General features: G+C 54.6%; 9 protein-coding genes across 9 annotated transcripts; 2 read left to right on the top strand and 7 right to left on the bottom strand.

Moving 5' to 3' along the window:
* Positions 1 to 216: 216 nt before the first annotated feature.
* PUNSTDRAFT_127252 (uncharacterized protein) lies at positions 217 to 900 on the bottom strand. The gene is made up of 3 exons (XM_007385901.1): positions 655 to 900; positions 508 to 598; positions 217 to 449 (listed from the first exon to the last, which is right to left on the bottom strand). Exons 1-3 carry the CDS (start codon positions 789 to 791, stop codon positions 354 to 356), a joined length of 324 nt encoding a protein of 107 aa, XP_007385963.1. The 5' UTR covers positions 792 to 900; the 3' UTR covers positions 217 to 353.
* A 421-nt stretch (positions 901 to 1,321) lies between these two features.
* Positions 1,322 to 3,481, bottom strand: PUNSTDRAFT_121677 (terpenoid cyclases/Protein prenyltransferase; the record flags this gene model as incomplete). Its single annotated transcript, XM_007385900.1, has 8 exons — positions 1,322 to 1,773; positions 1,827 to 1,933; positions 1,990 to 2,111; positions 2,162 to 2,249; positions 2,303 to 2,802; positions 2,854 to 2,937; positions 2,987 to 3,142; positions 3,198 to 3,481. 8 exons carry the CDS (start codon positions 3,479 to 3,481, stop codon positions 1,672 to 1,674), a joined length of 1,443 nt encoding a protein of 480 aa, XP_007385962.1. The 3' UTR covers positions 1,322 to 1,671.
* A 109-nt stretch (positions 3,482 to 3,590) lies between these two features.
* PUNSTDRAFT_145068 (saccharopine dehydrogenase) lies at positions 3,591 to 6,153 on the bottom strand (the record flags this gene model as incomplete). Its single annotated transcript, XM_007385899.1, has 4 exons — positions 3,591 to 4,628; positions 4,682 to 5,834; positions 5,889 to 6,069; positions 6,123 to 6,153. The coding sequence occupies 4 exons, from the start codon at positions 6,151 to 6,153 to the stop codon at positions 3,729 to 3,731; spliced, it is 2,265 nt and encodes a 754-aa protein (XP_007385961.1). The 3' UTR covers positions 3,591 to 3,728.
* A 453-nt stretch (positions 6,154 to 6,606) lies between these two features.
* PUNSTDRAFT_127250 (uncharacterized protein) lies at positions 6,607 to 8,614 on the top strand (the record flags this gene model as incomplete). The annotated part of the gene is made up of 2 exons (XM_007385898.1): positions 6,607 to 6,828; positions 6,888 to 8,614. The coding sequence occupies 2 exons, from the start codon at positions 6,607 to 6,609 to the stop codon at positions 8,478 to 8,480; spliced, it is 1,815 nt and encodes a 604-aa protein (XP_007385960.1). The 3' UTR covers positions 8,481 to 8,614.
* A 1,254-nt stretch (positions 8,615 to 9,868) lies between these two features.
* PUNSTDRAFT_145066 (uncharacterized protein) lies at positions 9,869 to 11,893 on the bottom strand. The gene is made up of 4 exons (XM_007385897.1): positions 11,318 to 11,893; positions 11,209 to 11,260; positions 10,847 to 11,156; positions 9,869 to 10,786 (listed from the first exon to the last, which is right to left on the bottom strand). Exons 1-4 carry the CDS (start codon positions 11,409 to 11,411, stop codon positions 10,151 to 10,153), a joined length of 1,092 nt encoding a protein of 363 aa, XP_007385959.1. The 5' UTR covers positions 11,412 to 11,893; the 3' UTR covers positions 9,869 to 10,150.
* Positions 11,894 to 13,311: 1,418 nt separating this feature from the next.
* PUNSTDRAFT_105493 (kinase-like protein) lies at positions 13,312 to 16,128 on the bottom strand. The gene is made up of 8 exons (XM_007385896.1): positions 16,055 to 16,128; positions 15,754 to 16,005; positions 15,520 to 15,702; positions 15,394 to 15,462; positions 14,858 to 15,334; positions 14,647 to 14,794; positions 14,476 to 14,591; positions 13,312 to 14,418 (listed from the first exon to the last, which is right to left on the bottom strand). The coding sequence occupies exons 2-8, from the start codon at positions 15,952 to 15,954 to the stop codon at positions 13,729 to 13,731; spliced, it is 1,884 nt and encodes a 627-aa protein (XP_007385958.1). The 5' UTR covers positions 15,955 to 16,005; positions 16,055 to 16,128; the 3' UTR covers positions 13,312 to 13,728.
* A 370-nt stretch (positions 16,129 to 16,498) lies between these two features.
* PUNSTDRAFT_105488 (hydrolase) lies at positions 16,499 to 17,882 on the top strand (the record flags this gene model as incomplete). The annotated part of the gene is made up of 7 exons (XM_007385895.1): positions 16,499 to 16,703; positions 16,758 to 16,972; positions 17,030 to 17,039; positions 17,087 to 17,128; positions 17,180 to 17,393; positions 17,445 to 17,529; positions 17,581 to 17,882. The coding sequence occupies exons 1-7, from the start codon at positions 16,591 to 16,593 to the stop codon at positions 17,880 to 17,882; spliced, it is 981 nt and encodes a 326-aa protein (XP_007385957.1). The 5' UTR covers positions 16,499 to 16,590.
* Positions 17,883 to 20,993: 3,111 nt separating this feature from the next.
* On the bottom strand, positions 20,994 to 22,525 carry PUNSTDRAFT_105486 (kinase-like protein; the record flags this gene model as incomplete). The annotated part of the gene is made up of 6 exons (XM_007385894.1): positions 22,462 to 22,525; positions 22,151 to 22,405; positions 21,916 to 22,101; positions 21,791 to 21,859; positions 21,519 to 21,731; positions 20,994 to 21,458 (listed from the first exon to the last, which is right to left on the bottom strand). Exons 1-6 carry the CDS (start codon positions 22,504 to 22,506, stop codon positions 20,994 to 20,996), a joined length of 1,233 nt encoding a protein of 410 aa, XP_007385956.1. The 5' UTR covers positions 22,507 to 22,525.
* A 535-nt stretch (positions 22,526 to 23,060) lies between these two features.
* Positions 23,061 to 23,327, bottom strand: PUNSTDRAFT_72132 (uncharacterized protein; the record flags this gene model as incomplete). Its single annotated transcript, XM_007385893.1, has 1 exon — positions 23,061 to 23,327. A coding segment is annotated over one exon (267 nt), but the record flags the coding sequence as incomplete, so codon positions are not given.
* Positions 23,328 to 25,428: the final 2,101 nt, after the last annotated feature.

Genomic DNA, 25,428 nt, shown 5'->3' with positions numbered 1-25,428 from the left:
TGGCAGTCGGCCATATCGAGCACGGAACGTGCTAATATCTCAGAGACGCATCGTAGGCCTGAGCCGTCGGTTGCTCCAAGCTCTTCGGCCGGACAACGGAAGCGTTCAAGGCCGAAGAGCATGGAACTTCCCTCGACGACGCGGGCCAAACGACAAGTCCGCACACTGGACAATTAACAGTGCCAACATATTCGCCACACGCAATCGAATGTTTATGATGATGGAATTCAGACTGATCTTCTTGTGGCATATATCCAGAGCTTCGTATCCCAATTCAATTATCGATAGGTGCATGCGTAGTATGCGTATGTAGTCCGTATGTCCGTGAATCATCATCAATTGTCCATGTGCTTTTAGGAGGTGGTCGGGGTAGCACCAAGCTCCGACGCGATCGTGTCGCTGAAGGCTACCGGCGCTGTGCCAGCAGTGAACGAGCAGTAAGCAAGAGCCTGATAGATATGAGGAAGACAGTCAGTAGGGATCACACACAAGTCATGTTATACGCACTTCTGTGTTGTTGTTCTTCCCTTGGTAGTCGCCGGGATGGCAGTACGCAGCCTGAAAGGACAGGGTCGAGTCGGATGGCGTGTAGTTAATGCTACAACGAGACACATTCAATACCACGGTTTTACAGACGGGCAGATATGTCTATACCATGCACACTTCCAAGCCTTGCAGAACGTCAAACCGTTGCCTCCCGGGAATGTGTACAGTTCACGGAGGTCGATGGCCTGAGCGCAGGACAAGAGCGCGAAGGTCGCAGCAAGAGCACCGGCGGCAGAGAAACGCATGTTGAGAACTTGAGATCTGATGTTGGGTTCAGCTGTTCGCTGAGGGGTAGAGCGCCCTACGCGTTGCTCCTATATACGCTCCTCGTCGGGGAGTCACGAGGTGCTTGCATTCTGGGTCTGCCCAGGTGATGGTATCCGTACGTACTCGTCGGGACGTGCACCTATCCTGTTTTGTCGCTACGCGGGGATGGATAGCCGCGGGTTGTAACGCCGAAAAGCAAATTACAAAAAGTATGCCGGAGTGTATGGGGGAGACAATCACTGATGATCATGTAAGTGAATGTCATTGTTGCCGCTGATTAGTGGGCCCAAAGTGGGCCCATAGTGGACCGGAATGGTTGCGGCGCATAGGTCGGCGAGCCCATGACCGACGCGTCAAATCCGGGTGCTTCCGCCAAGGCTGCGCCGGAACAACATATGTAGGTGCGGAAGGAAACGGTTGTCCAAGCCCGGGCTGTGCTCCGCCGAGAGACACATGGCCGTCTGAACTCAGCAAGGAAAGCATGTTGAAGGTAAGTATAGGGAGTATTGAGGGCCACCCGATGGGTTAGTACAACGGTGCTCCAGCTATAGGTAAGTGATGGAATCAACAGACGATTTCTGTGTGCACAAGAGGTAACGCTGTAGAATGAGACAGCGCGACGCGAATATATCCGATGGCAATATCGAAGGAATGCGGAGCGTGGTCTCCAGTAGGAATTCGCAAGTAAATGCTGCCTACAGAGTGGACACGATATACAATCTGGTACATACTTCTCGCGAGTACAGCAGCGATCGAGTAGCTCTCTTCAATGACGTAGTGGCGTTGTGTCACGCTGACTGGGGGAAAAAGCCGGGCTTGCCTGGCAATCCTCAAGACTTCAAGGACCGTAGATCGTCGTTAAGCCTTCTTTATCCGTGGCGGAATCTGTTGTGCGTAGAAGTGTGACATGATCCCTTCCGTATGGGTCATCGTCAGATTGTATATGGGATGCGTTGCGTTCTAACGGCAGCTGTATCAGCTGGAAATCCCAAGAGAGTACAATACATGCTCACGACGCGATTGACACCACCACCGACGACTTTCGAACCGCCTTCTTCTTCAGCCCAGGAGAGGGCGTCCAAGAACACGGCCTTGCGAATTCCATCAGGCAACGAGCTCGCTGTATCATCCGCTCGGTCAACCCTGACCGAATGGAACAAAGAACCGTGACAGTACCTCCGCTAGATGGCGTCCACGCGCTGATCAGCTGCTCTCGCCGTTCCTGAGAGACAACCATCCGATGCTGGGCCGAAGACAAACCAGCAAGGCACGAGAGAGTATGATACGCGTCAGACTGCCTATGCAATATAGTTTAGGAGGGGCTGGGGATCGCGGGCAAAAGACGCACTTCGGAGGCTTGTCCCGCAATCCTCCTGCGGGATGCTGGCCGGCGTACAAGATGTATTCTTGTAATGCCTTCCGATTATACAAAGAATCTGGATGCCTCATTGAACCTTCGACAAGGCCAGTGATGACGGAACTCCCTCACCATCAACGTCGTCCCAGTTCTCTTGCTCATCGTCATCTTCTGAAGGTTTGTGATGTTCGTGTGGTTGTCCAACGCCCAAAGCTTCCAACAGCCCGAAAGCGCCGCCTACCCACCACGAGTAGCACCCGTCCACCAATTTGTTTGTCCTTCCCTTGAACCCGCCAAGCTCCGCTTCGCTGCCTTGCATGTGCGTAAGCCACCGCACGAGCGTCTTGATGTCCACCTTTGGCTTCGGCTCTGGCGCCAACTTCGAGAAGGGTTGAAGCATCGTCCATGCGGCTAGTGCGCAGAAGGTATACCCACCATGAGCCTCACCGAGCGGAGGTCTTGGTGATTGCAGAAGTGTGGATGGTGAGGTATTGGAGTAGAATGGTTGCGAAGCCGATGAGAAACCGCCTTCGTACGTCTGGCACGATGCGACGAAGGATGCGGTGCCGGCAACGAGTTCGGGAGTGAGGAGATCGAGGAGTTGGGCAACCACGAGAAGGCAATAGATCCCCCTGGAGGGTGAATCAGACATCGCTCGTCTTAAGAATTCATCGTTTACTCACCGGACATCGACTTCTGCGTGGTGCGCGACAAGGAACGATCCGTCTGGTTGTTTCAGCGACATGAAGAAATCGTACATCTTCTTCCTGCAATCCGGTCAGCGATTCATCTAAGCCCGATACGCAGAATGCTCACCGGTTGATCTGATCCCACCCTCCTCCAGGCCCAGGACGTCCAGCGATCGCAAGCGCGCATACAGCCGCATATGTCGGTAGTAAATGAGCGGCTTGACCTGGACCTCCTCCAAAGCCTCCGTCGGGGTGCTGCCACGCCATGACCGTGTCGATCACTCTAGTATGCACGTTAGTCGCGCCATTTGCATCGCGGGATCACTCCGTCGACGCACTTCTGCTTGTTGGCCGGATCGAGCGCGACCTGAAGGGTGCTGAAGCCTTGCAGTGTCCAATACATCAGCCAGGGTTGGCTTGCATCTTGGCTTGTATACGGAGCCGGGAATCCTTGAACGAGGTTGCGGACGAGGAATTGCAAATGACTATTGCGCTGCAAGACGGGAGGGCTGGATGACCCTGTTGGGAGGTGCTTGATCAGAATGTCCTCCGTCTCAGCCTGAAGTTTGGACGTCTCCGTTGGGAATGAATCGTCTGGTGAAGGCGCAGGCCGGAAAGCCATGATGGCGTTCAACGGAGAGGCGGACAGGAAAGCGAGCGCACCATAAGTACGCAGTTCCAGACAAGCATGTCTGACATCCAGCGCCTGGGCCCTTGCTGGCGTGGGTAACAATAGGGTATGCGTCTACAGTATGCCGATCATGGCATCCGGGAGTGGGATATAGAGTTACAATACATGTTGCCACGAGCGTCTAAGCAGGATATAATCACGCTCCGCGTCGCTTGGCCATTTTGGTTGTTACACAAAATCAGAGCACCCGCTCAACCATGCCCAAACCCTCGCTCTCGATCTTCTCGCGGAGAGGGTCGCAAATCTCCTTGGTGTAAGGAGCGTGCACGCCCGGGGTCTTGTAAACACCGTCAAGCACGAACTGCGTGGCAATGCCGCAGGGCAAGCCGACGGTAAGAGCCATTGCGGAATGTCCCTTCGGGGAACCGCAGAGCTCAAGGGTGGACGTCAGCGTGTCCTCCTTCCCGTCCGCCCACTCAACGATGAACTTATGCTGGAGCATGATGAAGTCACGCTCGCCCGGAGCGTACGCCATGAGCTTCTCGAGCTGTGCGCACAGCGTGTCGAGGAGCGTGCCTGCGCGGGGTTTAATCTTCTCGGCCGACAGCATACCGATCCAGCGGAGGCCCGAGATGATGCGCGACGTCTCGCTCTCGGACGGGAACGAGCACAGCTCCTTGATTTTCGCCACGAGCGTTGCCTCCTGCGCGTCCGCCGCGCCGGTGGTCTTCTGCATCACCTCCGCCCAAGTGAGGTTCTCGTTCAGCCAGTCCTTCTTCTCCTCGTCGAGCCAGCCGAGTTTCACGAGCGCCGCGATGAACTCGGGGAAGCCTTGGTACCGCAGCGTGCCGCGTACGCATGTCTCAGCCTCCGGGATGTTGTAGAATTCGCGGAAGGACGTCGAGTCGCGGTTGGGGTACGCAACGAACGCGTAGGGCGGAGAGATGTAGTATGGCTTGGCCTCCGCCATGAGCTCTTTGCCGGAGATGGTAACCTTCTGCGAATTCGAGATGAAGGCGGCGTTGTTGAGCAGGGCAAGCAGGACGCCCCGCGGAGACCAGGAGAATTTATAGCCAAGGGGGTTGTTGGCGGCTTCGGGGGCGGGGAGGCCCCCGCAGTACGAGTAGAAGTGCTTGACCTGGCCAAGCCATCAGTGAATGATGAGGAATAACGGGAAGTTCCTGATCATACCTTGCCACCCTTCGCGTGAACCTCTCCGATGGTCTTGACCGCGTAAAGATGGTCGATACCCGGGTCAAGGCCAACCTCGTTCATGACTACGATACCCGCCTCCTTCGCCCGGGCGTCCAAGGCGCGCATGGCAGGGCTAACGTAGCTCGTCGTGACGACATGTGTTTTGCCCTTGATAGCGGCCTCGATCACGGCAGCATGGAAGGTGTAAGGAATGAGCGAGATGACAACGTCGTGAGCAGCGACAGCCTCCTCGAGTGCGGCGGTGTCGGAAACGTCGAGAGAGCGGGGAGTGGACGAGCCAGCGGGCAGAGGATCGCAAAGCGCTTGGGCTGCGCTGAGCGTGCGGCACGCGACAGTGAGCTCATTCGAAGGATCCCGGGCAAGGTATTCCGCGCACGGAGCCGCGACGAAGCCGCTGCCAAGGAGCAAGATCTTCTTCTTGGGCTTACCGGCAGCAGCAGCCTCCAACGCGGCCCGTCCGAACTTGGGCGCCTTATCCTCGCCCTCCTCCAGCATCGCGCGGCCGAACTCCGGCAGGACGAACGCGGCGCGGTGGACGGCGTCGTTGTAATACCGGGTTCCTTCTACCTTGCGGACAGGAGTCTTAAGGTCGCGCCCGGCTTCCTTGGAGCAGATAACGAAGCCAATCTGGCCAGATGGGTAGGTCGGAATCGTGGTGAACGCGTACTCAGCCACGGGGAACAGGCCCTGGGTCATCTTGTTGAGGTCTTTGATCAGCGGGAGATGCAGCCAGAGGCACTCCCCCTGGGTTGAAATGTGGCCGCCCGGAGCGAGCGCGTCGTGCAAAAGCTGGAAGTAAGGCTTTTCGAAGAGCGCCTCGGCGGGGCCGACGGGGTCCGACGAGTCGGTGATGATCGCGTCGTAAGTGGAGGTGTTCTCTTGGAGGAACTTGAAGCCGTCGCCAATGAACACGCGGACGCGTGGGTTCGAGAGGAGGGATGACATATGCGGGAGGAACTGCTTCGATACGCGAACGACTGTCTCGTCGATGTCGCATAGAACGACTTCGTCCACGGATTCGTGCTTGAGAACCTCACGGACGACACCGCCATCGCCACCGCCGATGACGAGCACCTTCTTGGGGTTAGGATGGCTTGCGAGGGGAATGTGGGTGATCATCTCCTGGTACCTGGAGTGAACGGCGTGAGCAATGAATGCGGAGCGAATTATGGGGGTGACATACGAGAACTCATCACGTTCTGTGCACTGAATAACACCGTCCAGGACGAGAACGTTTCCGTACGTCTCAGACTCAAATACGAGTACGTCCTGGTAAAGGGACTTTTCGACGTGCAGGATCTTGCGAACCTTGAGGGTCATCGCCTGGCCCGGCCATTGAGACGAGATCTCCCTGAACCAGCCGTCTTCGGTGCATCAGTGCCGTTCATGTCTGGATGCCAGTCAAGTTTTATCTTACCTACGATGGAGGGGTGAGTGAGGGGAGCCATGGTAGGAGTAAAGGGAGCTGCCACAAATTTACTGACTCGGTCTATTGAAGCCCGGTTTTGGTTATCTAATCTGGGGATGATCGTGGTTCTGTAGGTTTTTCCGAACGAGGTTCGTAACGTCGATAAAAGCCTGATCTGAAAAGATTCCCGAGCACTTGTTAGCATTCAGTCCATATCTTGCGTGCAGACCACCCTCTATGCGAGATACGGATTGTAGCGGACGCTGCAGCTGGCCAAGACGAATTTCCGCCGGAGAAGCCAGGGACTGTGGCGGTGTAACGGTCAACGCCACGGTCACGTGATTACTATCGACTCTGGCGGAGAACGGCTTTGTTCGGTTCCACTGTAAACAGGCCTTTATCTACTCCGGCGCTACAATCTTGACTTATATTCATCTTGTGAACTTATCATCATATTGTTATTCAAGTTGTGCTGTCGCTTCTCTCTGCCATCATGCGATGGGCTGCCGTCTCTCGCGCCTTGTGCGTCCCAGAGCTCCTAACGTCCATATTCGATTACCTTGAACGACCCAACATCTGCGCTTGCCTGCTCGTCAACAAGCAGTGGTCTGAAGTCGCCCTCGACCTGCTTTGGCACGATGTAGATGATCCCCTAGCACTGTTCTCGAATCTTGCCCCGTTGAAAACGGGGCCCGAGCCAGGGTCTTTGGCTTTAGTGCGTATACACCTTTTTCAGCAGTTCTGCCATCGCTCATCGTCCAATGGCATACCCAGGAATTCTATCGTACACCAACTCCGTCTGACTGGGCAAGATTTCATCGCTATGCCTCCCGGGTCCGCTCTTTGGCAGTATGCACCGGGGGGACTGGCTCTCATCGCCGAGCGACTCTCTCCTCGAATGCTTGGGATGACATCGCGCGAACACGCACTTCCCTCAACATATTTCCCTCCTTGAACCGACTATCTCTCGCTGCCAAGAGGACAGCACACCTACGGGACTTCGTCACGCTCATGCAGCCCAACATCAAGCACCTCAACATGAAACTCCGTAACCCAGCTTTCGAAGAAGAAGACCTGGGGTCTGTCCCATACGGATTATTCTTCCAGAACATTGGAACGCGAATGCCGAACTTGCTATCACTCAACGTTTCCGTGTTCAGTTACTTCCCCCTGTCAATTATTGAAGAAGATTTCATCGAACTCCTGTCAAAGCTACGTAGGCTCGAAAAGGTCGTTTTACCTATCTATTGGGTGAGCTCCCGCGTCGTGTCGGAGCTCTCCCGCCTCCCGTACCTCAAGGTGTTGCAATTCGAACACTTTCCGGAACAAGGTTACGGGGATGCCTCCGATTGCAGCCCATTCTCCCCTGCGCTGGAAGAAGACGCCTTCGCCTCCCTCGTGGACTTTTCTCTTGCGGTGTCATTAAGCGACATCACCAAACTCCTCTCCAACCCATTCTCCCCACGCGAGGTGACGGATCTGTACATCCAAGCTCTCGACATTGAGGGCCCCGATCCCTTACATGATTTTTTCGCTGCCTTACCCAACGCAATGCCCTCCCTCGCTCACCTCTACATGGAACTGCGCCCACGGGAACGGCCCGAAGACGACGTTGTCGATCTGCTTACGCTGTACACCCCAAACCTGCTCAACAACCGCATCACCGTCGACACCCTCCGCCCGCTCTTCGCCTGCGCGCGCCTCTGCCACTTCGAACTCACACACGACTTGCCCATTCGCCTCAGTCTCGACGACGTCGAAGAGCTCGCGAAGGGGTTCGGCAGTCAGTTGACGAGCTGCCTGCTTAACTCGGAGCCGTTTTATTTGGAGCGCCCGACGCTCACGCTTGCGGCGCTTTTGCCGTTCGCTCGTCACTGCCCCAAGCTCGAGCACCTCCACCTCTACGTCGATGCGACGAGGTTGGAAGAGCTACCTACCCCGCCACCGCCGTACTCGCTCGACGACGACGAGTCCTGGCCAACATTCGGCCCAAGCCTCGATGCCCTCGGCTTCGGGGTATCTCCCATCGTCGACTCGCACGCTGTTGCTCGCTTCCTCTCCACGCTCGTCACGCCGCCACCCACCGCCGCCACCGCCGTCGATTCCACAGAACGTGGCAGCGGCCCAAAAACATGCGGGATTATGTCCGGCTTCACTTGGGAGTGGCACCACGAGCTGCCCCTTTCGTGTCCGGACGTGATGGGGCCCGACGATCTGCGCGACAGATTGGACGCGTGGAAGAACGTGGACGCCGTGGTGACGCTGTGCTGCGACCTCAGGCGGGAGGAAGGCGTGCGGACGTTCAAGCTCGTGGAGGAGGTGAAGGACCTCAGGGAGCGGGTGGCCGTCGCCGAGGCGCTTCGGTAGGGCCGCGGTGGCTATTGTGAGTGCGTGTACTTTTATGTTGTGAATTTACATTTGCATCTATGCCTATGTGATGCCAGGTTTTGCTTGTAGGATGTCATGTATCATCGCTACCGTATTACACATTCGTAATGAAACATCGTCAATGCTCCGTGGTATTTCATCGCCGCATGACATCCAGCCGTGGTCGTCGACAGAAAAAATCATTACATGTCGCTTGACAACCTGCCCGCGACACGGTTCGTCGCAGAGCCTTTTCACAAGTCGCAACCCCGGAATCCCTCTCGTGAGGGCCGTACTGCGTAAGCTCCGTTTTCCGCGTTCTGCATCCGCCATCGCCGGGCGTTAAGGCTTTCGCTTAGTCATACGTTAATACAGGCAGTGACATATCAGTAAGCGCTTGTCAATCCGCGAGAAACGGCGAAAGCGGGAAATTGCTCGCTTGTATTAGAGTGTATTTGCAGCACGGGCAAAGTGGAGCGGGACGTTGACTATGCACTGCATGTTTTGGCGGGGCTCCCCGCGGACATCTTTGCCTACTGCGGAGAACTTTTACCACCTGCAAGTACACTCTCTTCATCCGACCATTCCCCAGCCGTCCTCGTACAGTACGTTAGGGAAAGCCTGTAACGCCGCGTGCAAGGGATCCGTCGATCACGGCGCCGGGGCCGACCACCGAATCCAGATTTCGTATTCGGGAAGGGGATGCTTCCGTTCGGTACGACGGCGTTCCTGCGTTGCGCGTGCATGCACGCGGGATGCGTTCAGTCGCGCTGCCGATCCCTGTTCAATCGTCCAACATCGAGAAGATGAGCGTTAATGGTTTTATCGATTCTGTGCATGACGCCTTGAGGCTTGAGCACAGACTCGTCGCTGCTTCCCCGTTGCCCTTGAATTACGGTCCTGGTTGCATCAATGCAGACCGGTTGTTCCTTGAGTCGTCGTCCCTCATATGCCCGTGTCCTGCGGAAGCGCAGCGGTGTCACAGGGCTTCGTCCAACTCACAAACACTACTTGCCACGATCACCGTGCCGAACAAGCCAACCACGGCTTCGCGCCTTCCCTGGTAGGCCGGGTTGCCTGATATGATCAGCTGAACGAAGTAGCTATACCTCCGCCGTGCCCCAGACCTTAGTATCAATCAGGCGGCAGGTAGCATGCCGCTTGCGTTGTCCCGCCCCGCGTTTTCGCAACAGGCGGGGCCCGAGGGTAACCCACTTGACGCTCATGTTCGGTGTCTATATACGATGCAAAGAAGACGAGACGAGGGACGTCATTTGATATGATCAGCGTGGAGCCCAACAACCGGTCGCTGATTCGTCCTCTTCAGGCCGTTCAGGTTCATTCGTATCGGTCATGACATCAAATCGGCGGTCGATGTATCACAGATCCGGGGCCAAATTCGTTTCATGTGTGCGGTCGGTCCCCATGCGCGTTGTACTCGTAAAGGACAGTATATGGGGATGGTGGAAAAACAATAAGTAAAAAGCCTAGTTACACATACTGGTGGGAGAGAACGGCTGGTATAAACCGCGGCAGCGTATCCAGATATACGGCGCTCAGTTCGCGGCCGGGGAGGGAATGTAGAGTATAGTAGGAAAGCATCCGGAGCGTGAATCCAAGCAAGCAGCCAGCGCGCGACTAAACGAGAGGATCGACGAAAAAGTCCTTCATCACATCTTCGCCTCTCGGTTGTACAGCTCCCAGGGCTTGGCGTCCCTGTTTTGCATCTCCCAGCCCTCGACCTCGGTCGTGCCGGCCTCGGAGTAGCGCGGGCCTTCCTCGATCTGGCCGGCACTCCAGCCGGGGGTGACGCCCCACGTCTGCGGCACGGCGCTCCGTTTGAGCGTCTCCGGTGCGCCCGAGCCGGGCACGGAGTACATGTACGTCGGCGCGGAGGAGCCGAGGGTGGTGTGCCGCCCGCGCTCCTCGCGGGTGCGGAGGAGCTTGAGGTTGAGGTAGACGCGCTCGGACATGGCGACGGTGATGACGGTCGAGAACGGGACCGCGGTCGGCTTGATCATCGAAAAGGACTCGCCGAGGGCCTGGATGGAGAGCACGACGATGTTCGTCGCGGCGGTGACGACGAAGTAGGCGAGGTTGTCCCGGAAGATCTGGCGGGAAACGGCCGACTTTTCTAGCCCGTTCGCGCGGAGCTTGAAGACGGTGAGGGCGAGGACGATGATGTCGAACACGACCGAGGACGCATAGGAGATCGGCGCCCAGGAGACGATGGGCTGCATTTGGCAGTTGGAGGCGAAGGGCGTCGTGGGGCCGGTGATGGCGTTGTACTGCGTCGCGACGGATATCTGCCGGATGAACGGTGCGTGAGTGGGAGGGAAGGCTGGAATTATAGGAGAGATGCATACCCAGCAGCCTATGAGTCCTAACCATGCCACGACGGTGACGGCGATGATAAACTTGCTGTTGCCCCAGATGGCGACCACCCGGTTGGAGAAGATGACGCCCGAGGCGGCGACGACGAGGACAGCACCGACCTGGGAGGCGATCACGGCGGTCTGACAGTGTTGAGACTGGATGGAGGTGAAGAAAAGGGAAGGAAGGGTGGCGAGGAAGGCGGAGTAACGGAGGACGATGAAGGCGAGCGTTGCCGGTGTCCGCCATATGGCGCGGGTGTTGGTGACATACAGCTTGAGCTCATCTCGTAGGAGTACGACACTGCGACGATGGTCAATGGGAAGTTGTGTGGTACCGGTAGAAGCAGACGTACTAGTCCCAGCAGACGAGGGCGAACGCGACGGCGGTCACGATTCCTATGGTGACTGGCAGGGATGGCCGTTCAGGCTCGCTATCTGGACACGACGACCAGGAGGACGTACCCAACTGTCCCTGCAGCTTCTCATACTCTGGCAAGGTGAATCCCGGGGGTAGGATGATCTGCGCGATGTTGGGGGCCTGAGAGGGAGAAGACATCTCGAGATACGGTCTCGCAGCAGAAGCTCGACGAACTGAGGGCGGTCGTCAGGAAGAGATGGAAAGGGTCGACGAGGCCGCGGTGCGCCGAGTACGGGTGCGGCGATGAGAACGTCGGGCGTTGGGCGCTGGGTCGTGGCGGGTCGTGAGCAGGGACGCTGACAGGGAGGAGGACGGGGGCTCGGTTATCTCCACGCACTCGCTCGCATCTCTCTTGACAGGCCCGGGAGGGGATAAAGTAGCCAGCGCACTAAGCGACACCCGGCGCGATCCCCTTTTCCGATCCAGATTCCCGCGGCCCACGAGGGGGTCCCATCAACGGCTGGTGGCGGTGCTCTCCCCACCGCCATCAGAACCGCGAATTGCCTTATCCGGCGTGTGTCAGCGCGCCGCGTGCGTCGGGACCACCGACCGTCCACCGCGATCGTGCCCTTGCACAACCCCATCGGTATAGCGCGGTGCGGAAGAGAAGTGCGAGTGCAGACACTCCTAACATCCAGCCAGCTCGGTGCCAGGAGGGCAACGAAGGGATCGCTGCCAGTGCGCTTCCTGTGATAGTGGCCTGCATGGAGCTATTTCGAGAAGCAAACCTAATCTGCTTCGTAGTCAGGCGCCGTGACCAATCCCCTCCTCTGCCGCGTTCAGCGTTTACGCGCGCACGCACATTGCAAAAGCGTTTCGTACTGCTCGGACTGCGCGGGCACTACTAGTAAGCATCTACGTCGCTAACCGATGCAGTACCGTACCGTCGGGAGTCTCGTTCTGGAAAAATGTAGCGCACCGTACTCGCCGCCGCACTAGGGACCAAACGTGGCAATAGCCAAGGTCCTACGCCCGCGATCGATCCGGATCCGTACATTCAGTCTGCTGATGGCTCACACAAAGTCAGATCTCAGAGCTCTACGCATTTACGCAGGGTAGGCACCAGCTTGGTTAAAAGCCTCGCTTAGTTTTGCTTTTTACATCAGCATGCAATCAGGGTGGAGTTTGCGTATGTATGCGGATGACATACCTGTACGTTCGCTTAAGCTCAGCCTCTTTTCAGATCGTTCGATCCGTACAGCCAATGTAGTACAGCAATCGTTGGCTGTACGCGATTCAATGGCGATACACGAACTGCCCCAGCCGCTCTATTGACGCCTATCAGTGACTTTCTGACGCCATCTATCTCCAGGTACACGAGCACGGTCCCGCCTCTTGAGACCTGAAAGAGGCACGAAAGGATGAGGAGCAAGCGCCAGACTCGTGATGCCCCGCCCCGCCAGCGTCGGAAAGGCGGATACATATTCCGCCGACTCCACGGTCGGAGAAGGGTCTGGGTCCGGCTCTCTCAAGTTGCGCATGGGCGAGGCGCCCAACACGGAGCGCTCATGCCTCACAGTGAGTCACGATGGGTGCGGCGCGCGCATATGAATGAAACGTCGTTGATGCCGAGCCGCAATGGACGGCTCGACGGTCGGAAGTGAAAAAGATCTACTTACTTACCATGACCATAATGAGATCAACGTTAAACGTCAAGTTTTCATAGAGACTGTCAAAGCCAAGCCAAAGCCATGCAGACGGGAGGGATGAGATCGGGCCCGGAACGTGCGCATCGGCACGCGGTGGAGGTAGCTGACCCGGAGCGATGACCCGAAACAGCGAGTGAAATATCCCGAGAGTTCGCGTGATGATGGCTGCGGCTGGCAGGGACGGTAGCCAAGGCAAGTGTATAAAGATCCAAGTCCAGGCGCGATGGATCGAGAGGCGCATGTGGACTAGCCGCCCTCGTTCGGTAGATGTAATGTTGGTGTTATCTCGCTACATAGATCTCTACCGATAGCGAGCGCGAGCGCCTGATTGTGGCAATTAGGTTTGGTGGTGGTGTCATTTAGGATGTTCGTCGGAGCAGTGGTGTTGGGGCAGTGATCTCGTACGCGTATATAGGCGGTACACCGATATCGCAAACATGAAAAGAATTCAGTCCTTCTACATAGCTCCGCAGCGAACGCAAGGTAGTAACGCCGTCAAAGATCTAGAGCATCCGCTGTGCAAACCGAGATCAAAGTGTCCACTGTACCAGATCACATCCTATCGCACCGCTGCAGTGCGCGTGGTCGGTTATGCATACGACCCGCCTGGTCCCTAATGCATCTGGGTATCGATCCGCACATCCGTAGCCCTCGATGCGCGCTCTTCCATTCAACAGCGAGCGGCTGTTGCGCCGACGATTGACGGATCCACATGCATGGTCCGCACTCCTACACGAGCGGAATTGAGTTCGGAAGAGCCATCGTGTAAACGGCGGTCGCGGTGCAATGAGGCTCGTACAGGTTCCTCAGGCGTCCGTTTTTCTGGGCCTTGGATGGAACATGATCCCTAGCGGTCTTCCGTCAGGATGAGCGACGACGACGCCGGTTTGTGGAGACGCTTCGGGTGCAAAAGGTTCTCCAGAGTCGCCGGCATCCTCACCTTCCCGAAGGGGAGTCGACTGTACCCCACGCGATCCTGAGACGTACCCAGATCCTGCGCGGAGAGAGCGAATGAATCCTGCCTCTGACCCTGATAACTGAGATACATCTTCTATCCGGAACTTATCCGCTCTTCCAGAGTATACTGGTTGGCGAGACCGGGAGCCAGTGGCAACGGGGGGTGCATCTTTCCTCGTAACAGAAGGTGGAGAGACAGGGATTTCGTGGTCAGGGGAAGAGGAGGCAGAACGATCCGCGCGCCCCTCCACCCACTTCTCCAGGGCTTTCATGGAGCCCCATTCGATGACCTTCTGTCTGAGCCAAGTCAGGTCGACGGGCTTATAGAGAAAATCGTTGCATCCCGCGGCAAGGGCCTCGACTTGCTCGGCCTGGCCGGACGGCGCGATCATCGCAACGATGATAACGGTGGGTCGACCAACTATTACCGATATCCTTCCCTCCATGTAACGCAAGCGCGGTACGGACAAGGACTGTTCAAGCCGCCGTATCTCTCTTGTCGCCGTGAAACCGGTCATAACGGACAAATTGTTGGCCATCTTGACGCGTACGCACTACTGTCAGTCAAAGAATATATCGATTGAATAACGGCATACCAGAATGAGGTCAATGCCTCCAGCGGTCCATCTGCGCACAGCGTTTGCGCCGTCTCGCACCGTCTCATGCTTGATGCGCAAATCTTGAAGGAACCGGGACAAGGTGTCTAGGTGCGCCTCGTCCTCTATAAGTCGTGTGAGTAACATCGGCGGCAAGCCGAAGAGAGTGCGTACCGTCTGCTAGCAGGACGGTGATGGGTAGAACAAGTGTCTGGAGGTCCAGACGTGCATCTATTCTGGCCTCTGACAATTGGCTCCGTACTCTGACAAATTGTGGTCGAGCTGAGCATTCGTGATCGACCGTTTCACTGGTAAAGGGCTAATTAGGAGAAGGATTAGAGTTGAAACATGTACATGAACGGAGTAATCGGAGAACACCTACACGCGACGACCGTTCATCATCATTGGGAACAACTTCGATGGGCGGGAGCTCCATCAATCGAACGACCTCTGCTGTAGAGGGCCTCAATTCAGCACTCGGTGACGAACAGGCTTCAAGCATCCGCCAAGTGTCATCAGGCAAGGTATCGCCAGATCCATGGGTAACATCGGTAGGTCGGCCTAGCCTTTCACCCGACATGACGCGAGCGACGACTCCCATTTCGGTTGCTATATGCGAAAAAGGTGGTTTTCGAGTATACGCTTCCAGAAACGTGCATGCGAATGCGTAAACGTCACTTGCAGCCGTTCGTGCAAAGGCGCTATTCCCGTCGCTGTAAGGATCGAGTAACTCCGGAGCCATCCAGCGATACGAGCCGCGTCCATATGTATGTCCCCCGGCGTCTGTGGCCTTGGTCCACCCGATGAGTCCGAAGTCCGCCAACAAGGCGTGATATCCATCGTCCACAAGAATGTTCGCCTATTTAGGTGTTGATCAGTTGATCACCCTATGTTGCAGGTGAAGACTAAGTTACGCACCCCACGGAGGTCGCCATGCACAAGGTACTCCGAATGAAGGTATAGTAAGCCCCGCGCAACTTCGAGAAGCTAGATTAAGCTATGTCAGTCGTGCTATTTGCTCCCTTTCATACTACGAACACTTACCAACCTATGAACCTCTTGCAGAGGAGAATCGTGGGCTTCAACGTAGCTGTTGAGGTTGCCGTGTCGCACCCAGGGTGCCACAAGGCATAGCCAAGGCGAAGACGTTTCCGAATCGATACCGAGGAAAGGCAGGATATTGGGATGTTTCAATTGACGCCATGGAAGAGCTTCTCGACATAAGGCCTGCAAGATGCATGAGCAAAGTCAAGCGCTACACCCGAACACAGCCCGTACGGTGTGTATACCATTTCTCTGTCGTGCCGACACAGCGTGCACCCTCATGCGCTTCAGCGCAACCGGCATGCTCCCCACGTATCCTTTGAAGATGTCTGCGAAGCCACCCATGAACACTGGCTCATCGCCGACACGCCGGGCCGCGCTGATAAACAGGGAGGGCGGGAAGACGTTCCAATCAGACGAAAGCTTGATCAACATTTGTATCGCCCTTCTATGGAAGTCTGGTGTCGATGAGCCTTCGTCCAGAGCCTGCACAGTTCAACTTCAGACGTAACCGTTCAATGTGGGCATCACGCACTCGCTGTATCTTGTCCAGGAGCAGCTTCGCTTCGTCAACTGTCAGACAACATTCACCCTCAAATGACAGCTCGTGAATGAGTTCAGAAAGAATCTTGGCATCGTTGTGCGTCAAATCTGTTGAGATTTCAGATTCACCGGTCTCCTGTGTACGGATGGTAGGAAAGCGAACAATCACCGGCGGTAAGTGCTCTGGAATCATTCGCTGTCGGAGTTTCCTGGTGAGGTTGCATGTCCACGCCTATCCATACGAATGTGAGCAAGAGAGGATACGCATGCCTCGTGTGTTCGCGATATCGTCATGACCAGAGCGAGGAAATTGGTCCCCGATGTCGTCGGGATTCGCGTCGAACTGCCCTGAGTCTTGCAATTGCTCATGACTACCAGCATGACTCGCTTCATAGTGATAGGATGATACATAGATGGACGCGTCTCCGGATATACCCTCAGCTTATCGTATATAACCAATCCCGAATCGCTATAGCTTCCAGGAAATTCAGCAAATCGGCATCCCACTTGAAGAACAGCTCTCGCACAATGGGCAAGAAGAAGAACTCAACCCCGTCGGAGGAACACCTTTTACTTGTTGGGCATCCTTCTAGTAAGGCTCCGGTAGTTGACACCCATACGCACCTCGTGTCTACGTTCAGGTAGACTCAGCAATGCTCCTCGCACAACTCAGAAACTCAGCTCGGATTTTATAGTTTCTACCAGGCGAAGTATAAGGATGGCAGGCTGTTGTCCGGCTCGATCTACGAATTCGCGAAAGAAATGTACCGAGGGCACAACGTCGAGGCCATCGTAGACGTGTACTGCGAGGCTCCTGTGGAGCGGATCTGGAAGGAGATTGCGGACTCTGCGTTGACCCCTGAGGACAGGCAGAAGAACTGGAATGGGACGGAATACTGGTTCGTTATGGGTAAGCAGTACCTTCCACCTGGGATCATGCACCTCAATAGAATTGATATGCATTCAGGCGTTCACCCGTGAGTCATCCATTCCACCCCCCGTCTCCCACCTCATAAACTGCCAGCCATGAAGCGAAGAACTATAATGACGACGTGGAACGTGACATGTATGCGCACTCATGAACTCATACCCTTAGAAGGGTCCTGACAGTCATCAGATTAGAGGCCATGAACCACCCACGATGCGTGGGCTGGGGGGAAATTGGACTAGATTATCATTACGACAATTCGCCTCGGGAAATTCAGCAAAATGTTTTCCGGCGTCAGTTGAGACATGCCATCCGCCTTGGCAAACCTCTCACCATCCACACTCGTGAAGCGGAAGAAGATACCGAGCGGATCCTCAAGGAAGAAGCCCCCAAAGATCACAAGGTTAGTAGGTTCTCTTCGCCTAAGGGAGCCTACTCATATATGCCAAACCAGATTCATATTCATTGCTTTACGGACTCACCTGAGTTCGCACAAAGGCTATTGGACCATTTCCCAAATTTATATGTTGGTATCACTGGTACATTACCCTCACAACCTCTAGCCTGACGCAGTGTTGATGCCAAAATAGGCGTGATCACATACTCCACGAATTTGAATACGTCCGCCGTCATCCGCAACCTCGCCGCGTCCGAATCGTCGAAGCTTCGAATCGTACTTGAAACAGACGCTCCATTCATGGTGCCTGGTAACATCTACAAGTCGCCATCCTTGACCGGTATGAGGGGCAAATTCCCTCTATGTCATACTGGTATGCTTCCTTGGACTGCAGAGTTTGTGGCGGACGTAGCCGGAGGAGCCGACAAGGGATGGGACGTGGACAGGGTAATGGGAGAGGGTCGGGAGAATGCTCGCAGTATGTACGGCATCTAACGCAGCACCGCCTCACATTGTGCCATAAAGCTCGATCTATCGCAGCGTGCTTAAAGACCTGCGAACGAATTCAGGTTCAATGCTCCGTCAATCACGGACCTGGTAGCCAGACTACTGTGTAAAGAACGCAGTTTAGGTTCCGCAACATGATGAGGTAACAATGCGGCCTATTATACCCGCTCCTTTCAGCTACAGACCACCATGACCGACATTGCAGCTTGCCCTGAGGAACTCCATTATCCGTTCCTGTCAGCTCTTCCCGGTTTACAGGGGGGCTTGTTTCGTGCGGGATGGTTGATCGTTAGCACGTCCTTGGTGTTGGTAAGATTGGTCCGCGTTTCTGTTCGAGCGGCGTGATTCACTCTTCTGAAGGATATAATGGCATTCGCTTATCTGGCAAGACGCCATTGCTTGTACGCAAATGTCTCGCTATCGTGAATACACGACATAATACAGCTTACAGAAACTACAACGTGCCCGAGGAACAGCGTCCAATGTAAATCCATCTTCATACGGTAGCGTTGCGTTAACAAACATATCTATTTCTATCTCAGACTTCGTATTTTGTGGCTTCCTATCACCATTGGTTTCCGCGCGGTTGCTCTATGGTCCGGTCTGCGACGATACGCTTTTATAGACGGCACTGTTATCGTCGTCGAGGTGAGCCCATGGTTACACCGCGCACGCAGCCTTCATATGTTCAATTGTGTCAGATTGGAGCCATATGCGCTTTCTTGTAAGAAAACATTTCCCTTCCAGTGGCGATATGAGCTCATAAGCGATCGACGCCTGAACAGGGCTCTTCTATCACAGTATGCGCCATTGACGAACGGGGTGAGTATGATATCCAACTGCGTGTGCCAGGCACTTATCACTAAACTACGCAGGAACGGCTTTCCTTGAATTCTGGATCGCGAGACGCACGGGGGATAAAGTACCTGCTAGCAGCGTTCCTCGTGTCTTCCTCTAGTCAGTCTCCAGGGTTCAAGTGGAATGAAGCACTCAAAGCTGATGCCACCATATAGTTGATATGGTTTCCGGATTACTCGACGAGCAGCTCCATTGGGAGTCTGCTCACGCATTCAACACGCTTATGGGACAGGTATATTTACCCATAGCAAGGCTGGTGACATCACCTTCAGCTTACTTTCAAGCACTGACGAAGACTATATAGCTTCTTATTTGACAGAATTCTTACCAAGTGCCAGTCCGTGCATTTCGAGTCACGGCACGGCCGGATATACAAACAGTATCTGACGATCTGTGCGGCAATCATGTTACCCCTCATCCAGTATCACTTCGTGAGTGATTCGCCTCGTATCTTACTACCTCATGATTGAACGCGCGCGCACCTTTCAGATCCGACTGGTGGCAAATGTCTTACATGTCGAAGCTATCGGTTGCATATCTCGGGCACATCTAATAAATGGCCTCAGCGCCGTTCTGACCGCTCTGGAGGTGCGTGCATACTCCGCAATTCTATTCACTCACCTGATATTGTTGCAGATGGCTGCAACCTCCGTTTATATGATCAAGGCATTCAGCGCTGATACATATGTTACGGGCCTCGCCAATTGGGAGAGGCCTACTGTGCTGAGAATTATGCTATCTTCGTGAGTTTTGGTATGCGATTTCAACTGTTAACAGGAATTGGCCACAGACATCCAATCGTTGCTCCCTCATTTGGTGCGAATACTGGTGCGAAGACTTTGTAGCAAATGTCCCTGTTGTCACATTGCAGCGAGCAATACATTCTTCGGCTGGTTAACATGATACGATACGGTAGATTATGCATTCCTCAGTAGTTGTCATTACTTAATATGGTGTACAGTAGTCAGTTGCGTGTGGCAAGGGGGTGTATGTACGCACGGCCTAAAGACCGTCGCCGTCGCTCGCATGAGACATGAGCACAATCTTGAAGGGAAGCGGCGCTGATTCCACCAGCAAACGCAGCAACCTATTCTTGTCCAAGGAGTTCTCGGCGACCCGCGAACAACGCTCGGCATCCATGCCCGATCCCTTCATCATATTGGCCATCATGTGGAATGCGTCCGGCGCGTCAAGAGCAATATCATCGAGCATGGTCGCTATGGAGCGGAATCCCTCTTCGAAAGCCGCGGGTGTACATCCTTTGGTCCGGAAGAGTTGACTAAAAATGTCCGCGACAAGCTGAGCGTCGACCTGCTTCGACTGTATCGCTCTGAAGACCAGCTGCTCCACCAATCGGCTGTGGTGTATTGTAGGGAGGCGCCTGAAGAAAACCTCGGCTTTCCTGACGTTGCGAAGGCCGAAGACTAGTTGAATGCATTCGTTGATCTTTCGGTTCGCATCTGCTTCCGATACCGTAATGTCGTCAAACCGTTCCGTGTCGGAACCGGGTTCCGATGGCGTAGGCGTCCCAGCGTTGCTCCTCGAATACACGATTTGAGGGAGAAAGTGTAATAGTTGCTTGGGAAAATATTCCGATGGCGAATGCGAGACGGGTTCCGGTTGGCTATTTCGTCTGCGTGTGCTCTGGTCGATGGAATTGGGATGGTGTCCTGCAGCCTCCGGATCTCGACCAAAGCCACGGACGGTACTAGATCGTGTGAGTAGGGGAAGAGTTTCTAAGGCAGGTTGGTGGCGATGCATGGTATTTCGCTTAATAGCGAGTGGCGGAGATTCACGAACGTTCTCAGACTCATGAGGCAGTACGTGCGATGTACCTAACTTCAAACGATATGCATTAGTACGAATAAGGCACTGCATATGCCATCGTGAAGGTACTCACAGCGATCTGTAGTTCTGGATGCCTGCGCAGAAGCTCGTGGCGAATATCGCAAACGAGAGTCTCAAATTGGTCTATAGGGCAGCTCGCAAGGTTCTGACGCGCTATATTGCGCTCGCGCTTGAAATCCTTCTGTGAAGGCAGGAAAGATCGTGCTACACTGGTAGTTAGCATTTTATTAACGTTTTCCCATGAATATGACTGAAGATAGCGTGGTACGAGTGGGGAGCGTGAGACCAATGATTGATACATGCCTTCTGTGTTACCGTAAGCTTTGCGCCTTGAAAGCTCGTCGCAAATGTCGGCAGTCATGTCGTGGAACTAGCATAGGGTTAATATCACCGTCAAGGCGGTTGCCGCCACGACTGACCTGCTTCACGCTTAGGTTCTGGAGACGTTGCTTGGATGCGTTGGAGCGTAGGAACAGCTTCGCTAACACCATAAATGAGGCAGTGGTTCGCACGGGAAAAAGCATTATGTCTACCTGGATCGGAGTGCTTAGCCAAGTAGGAACGTAATAGTTCAAGTTGTGCACGGAGATCCTTCGTGGTCCCCGAAACCGAGACTTCGGCCGAGACGGATGTATTTGCACTGCAAGCTTGCATGAAGCGGACGACGTCGGCGGCACTGGGCCGTAGTGGCGGTTCAGAAAGACAACTTTCAAGTATATGCCAGAGTTCGTCGGAAAAATCATCTCCGGTCCACATGAAGTTCGCAGATGGACGTGCGATACGCTCTCCGTTGATGATGAGCGACGCGACTGTAACATCGTGGGTGATGTGCCAGTAAGGCGGTTGTCGGGTACAAACCTAAGAGCAAGATGCCATTGAGGAACAAGTTGTCATCTGATAACCTGCAGCGGGTCTTACCTCAACGAAGGTACACGCGAACGCGTACATGTCGCTGGCAGGGGTACGCTGAAAAGGATGTCCAGCCCTAGGGGGTCGGAGCAGCTCAGGGGCCATCCAACGATACGCCCCATGGCCATCAGTCGTCCCAGCCGTACCGGTGGCCATCGTCCAAGAGATCAAACCAAAGTCAGCCAGGAGAGCGTGATGATTCTCGTCGATGAGGATATTTGCCTATTCGGCATGAGGCAGGTCAATGTACGCTGGGTCTACGAGTAGTCATGTTCACGCACCCCGCGAAGGTCTCCGTGTACCAGGTGCTGTGAGTGCAGGTACTGTAAACCGCTAGCGACCTCTAACATCTGGATACGTGCATATTATTAAGATTTTCAAACATACCGCCCCGAAGGACACTCACTAATCTGTGTACGTCGTCGAACACTAACTGGCGCGTCTCTATGTAATGCATAATGTCGCCATACCGCACCCATGGCGAGACAAGGCATATCCAATGGGGCGCTGCAGTTTCACAATCGATGCCTAGGAATGGAAGAACATTCGGGTGCCGGAGTTGACGCCATGGGATGGCTTCACGACACAGAGACTATCGAGCAATCAGATACGATTGGCAGACAATGCCATCTGGCGCTCACAGTATGAATCTTGCGTTTCTGCTCCGCCGTCTGGGTAGCGTGGATGCGGATGCGCTTAAGCGCAACTAGCCGGGACCCAAGGGTTCCTTTGAAGATGTCGGCGAACCCGCCGCAAGAGACCGGATCGCTGCCTATCCGTCGCGCGCGGCGGACGAAGAGGGAGGGGGGCAACATGTTCCATTGACAGCACAACTTGACTAGCATCTGCGTAGCCCTGCGGCGCAGGTCGGCACCTCGTATATCTCGATCGAGGGCCTGACGGTCATGTTTGAATGACATGTGTAACAGATGAACCCTCGACGACCACGCACCAGTTGTATCTGGTCCAGCAGATTCCGAGCGTCTCGCCCCGGCATAGAGGTCCCTACATTGTTGATTGGCAGGTTCGGGATGATATCTGCGAGCTTCTGGGCATCTTGAGACTCTAAACGTACATCTACCCCGAAGGTGTGTCTCAAAGGATTGTATCTCAGTCTAAGTTGCTCACCCTGTATATCCTGACCTATTTGCACGTCCAAGGGATAGTCCGTGCCCTTCATGGCAGCATAGCTGAGGGGAGACTGACAAGTTGAACCAAACGCGTTCTGATTCTTCTGTTCGAAAAGCGGAAGTCGTGGTACGCGTGATCGTGAGTTCTCTATGGCCGCTCGTCATGGTTACATGGGAAGTTAGATCTGCGATGGCTGTGGGAGGTAGTGTTTCCCAAGAGCCAAGCCGAGCTGGGCCAGAGCCACGGCTCTGTTCAGGCTCAGTGACGTGGGCCGGCGTTGAGCTAAGCCCAGTAGCCATGTCTGGGCTTTGACGCGCTAGGCGGCAGCGTGTCTACGACTCGGTGCACGTACATGTATCTGGACGGCATAGGCAGCAAAATGGGTGCAAGTAGTATATACATGGCAGTGTACATTGTTAATTATTCCGAGTCTGCTGCGTTCTGCAGGAGATCGGCCAATTCATCCATTTTACCTGATTCCCTGAGCTCCTGGACGGCGTATGCGGTCACAGGCCCTTCAATCTCGTAGTCACAAGTGTTTGCAAGGAGCTGCGATGTAAAGTTGAGGCTTGAATGTCGGTAAATGAACTTGAGAACCTGCAACATCTCAATGGTCTTCGGAGACAGTCGACTCCGGCGTGATGTACACGTCTCCTTGCTCGATGAGAAGACACGTTCGCATGGAACCAGCCGTAGTGACTAGTTGCGTTTGATAAGATGGGCAAACATCGTTTGAACGGCATACATAAGGAGCGACACCATTGTGGAGATCATAAATACCGGTTCACAATCACACGCAGGAGCATGTCACCGAAATCCAGATCATACATACATGTCAAGCTGATACGAGATGATGTCTGGGTCATACTCACGGCGACGATGCACATAGTGTGCCCTCAGCCCGTCATACAAACAATCAACGGCAAACTCTACCATACACCTGATCGTGATACATGGACCTCCACGCGTCGTTCCCGTCGTCATGCACGCGCGTATCCAGTCATACATGCATTCACACAGTGCTACAGCCGTTTTCAAAAATCATGAGCGCGGCACCAGAAACGAGACGCGCGTCGTGAACGACCCTAAAGTGGGGTCACCGCCAGATCAGCGAGCCGGCGAGCTCAGGAGGTCAGCCAGCTCAAGCATCTCGACGGGATCGTATCGCTGTTGTTGTCTGAGGAGTGCCCGAGCATAGGAGAGCCGAAGGTTAGCCCGATCTTGAGCTCGAGATACGATGTGCAATGTCTCTGGGGGTTTCTGGTTCCCTCAACCTGATGCTCCCGGCGGATTGTCTTTCACCCATTCTGTCAACTTCCACTCGCCTATGGGATCTCCTTGATAGCGGGTTACACCTTGATTTGGTGCAGTACCCTTGTACAATGGCTGCCCCTGTGTGCCATGCTGCTGCTGGCAGTAACCCTAATATAAGGGTCTTACCCAATGCTCCCCGACGAGTCGATGATGAGTTCCCAAACATCTCGTTGTAGAAAACATCAGCAGACTTCTGGGACATGTATTTGATCATACAGAGGCTGGACTGTGTCCAGGTTTGCTGGACGTAGCGTCCATAATCACAGTTTACAATCGCTGACACTGTCCTTGCCTGCTACTGGGAAATTGCTCGTTAATCTCTTTGAATATCATGTTTACCACTCTCAAGAATCATCCTTAGAGCTCCTCACGCGTATTCTGAGCGTTTCAATGCTGTCCTGGGTCACATCATCGTAGAGTTCGTCGTCGGACACGATGTGCTGGCGGCAAACCCAGCTTTGGGGTCGTTCACGACGCGCGTCTCGTTTCTGGTGCCGCGCTCATGATTTTTGAAAACGGCTGTAGGCTCCATGGTCATGGCCACGATATAGCTTGCGGCCCGTCATACAGTGGGCTTTACGACACCCCTGGCGGCGTTCGATGTCATACGTGCGGCAAAAACTCGTTGATGGGCTGGTCATACATGATTCCCATGCAAGTACCCCTGCTGCTCATGAGTTACACATACGGTTCGAATGTCTCTATCTCCAGAAGCGGCATTTCCGGTATACGTGTTACCCCACCTGTATGCGCACGCGAATGCATCCCGTCATTACATGATCGCACTACTCTGATTGCTCGATACGCGTACGCCTGCTCGTGAATTATACATACACTCTGAATCCTCTTTCCTTAACAGATCTGGCGTGCGTATCATGCGCACGCGAATACGTCCGGTCAAATACAATCCTACAGCTCTACTTGTTTCTTCCCGTGCCGCTCCCGCCATTCCGTCGCGCATCTGTCTCGATAAAGCACACAGTTTACCTCAACACGCCGAATCTCTCAGCCAGCCGGCTCCGGCTTGCGTCATTGCAGAGCTCTAATCCCCAAATTCAACGCGCGCAGCCTCTCCAGCGCCATTCTCGCACTTTCCGGGCATGATCGGTACGCGTGTGCCTCCTCTTGGTGTATACATACAACCTGAACTCTCTTTCCTCAACAGATCAACGGTCCCGTCGTGGGAATCATGTGCACGCAATCACGTCCGGTCAAACATGATCCTACGACTTTCTCTTTGTCTCCTGCGCCGCTCCTGCCACTCCGCCACGCTTCTTTCCCTATACAGCACACAATTTACCTTAACACACCAAATCTCTCAGCCAGCCGGCTCCGGCTCGCGCCATTTCAGGGCTCTAATCCCCAAATTCAACGCGTGCGCAGCCTCTTCAGCGCCATTCTCGCACTTTCCGGGCATGATCGGTACGCGTGTGCCTCCTCTTGGTGTATACATACAACCTGAACTCTCTTTCCT

Source organism: Punctularia strigosozonata, assembly GCF_000264995.1.
Source record: "Punctularia strigosozonata HHB-11173 SS5 unplaced genomic scaffold PUNSTscaffold_10, whole genome shotgun sequence".
In the NCBI taxonomy this organism is placed as follows: Eukaryota; Fungi; Basidiomycota; class Agaricomycetes; order Corticiales; family Punctulariaceae; genus Punctularia; species Punctularia strigosozonata.
This window is presented reverse-complemented; position numbering and strand designations above follow the sequence as displayed.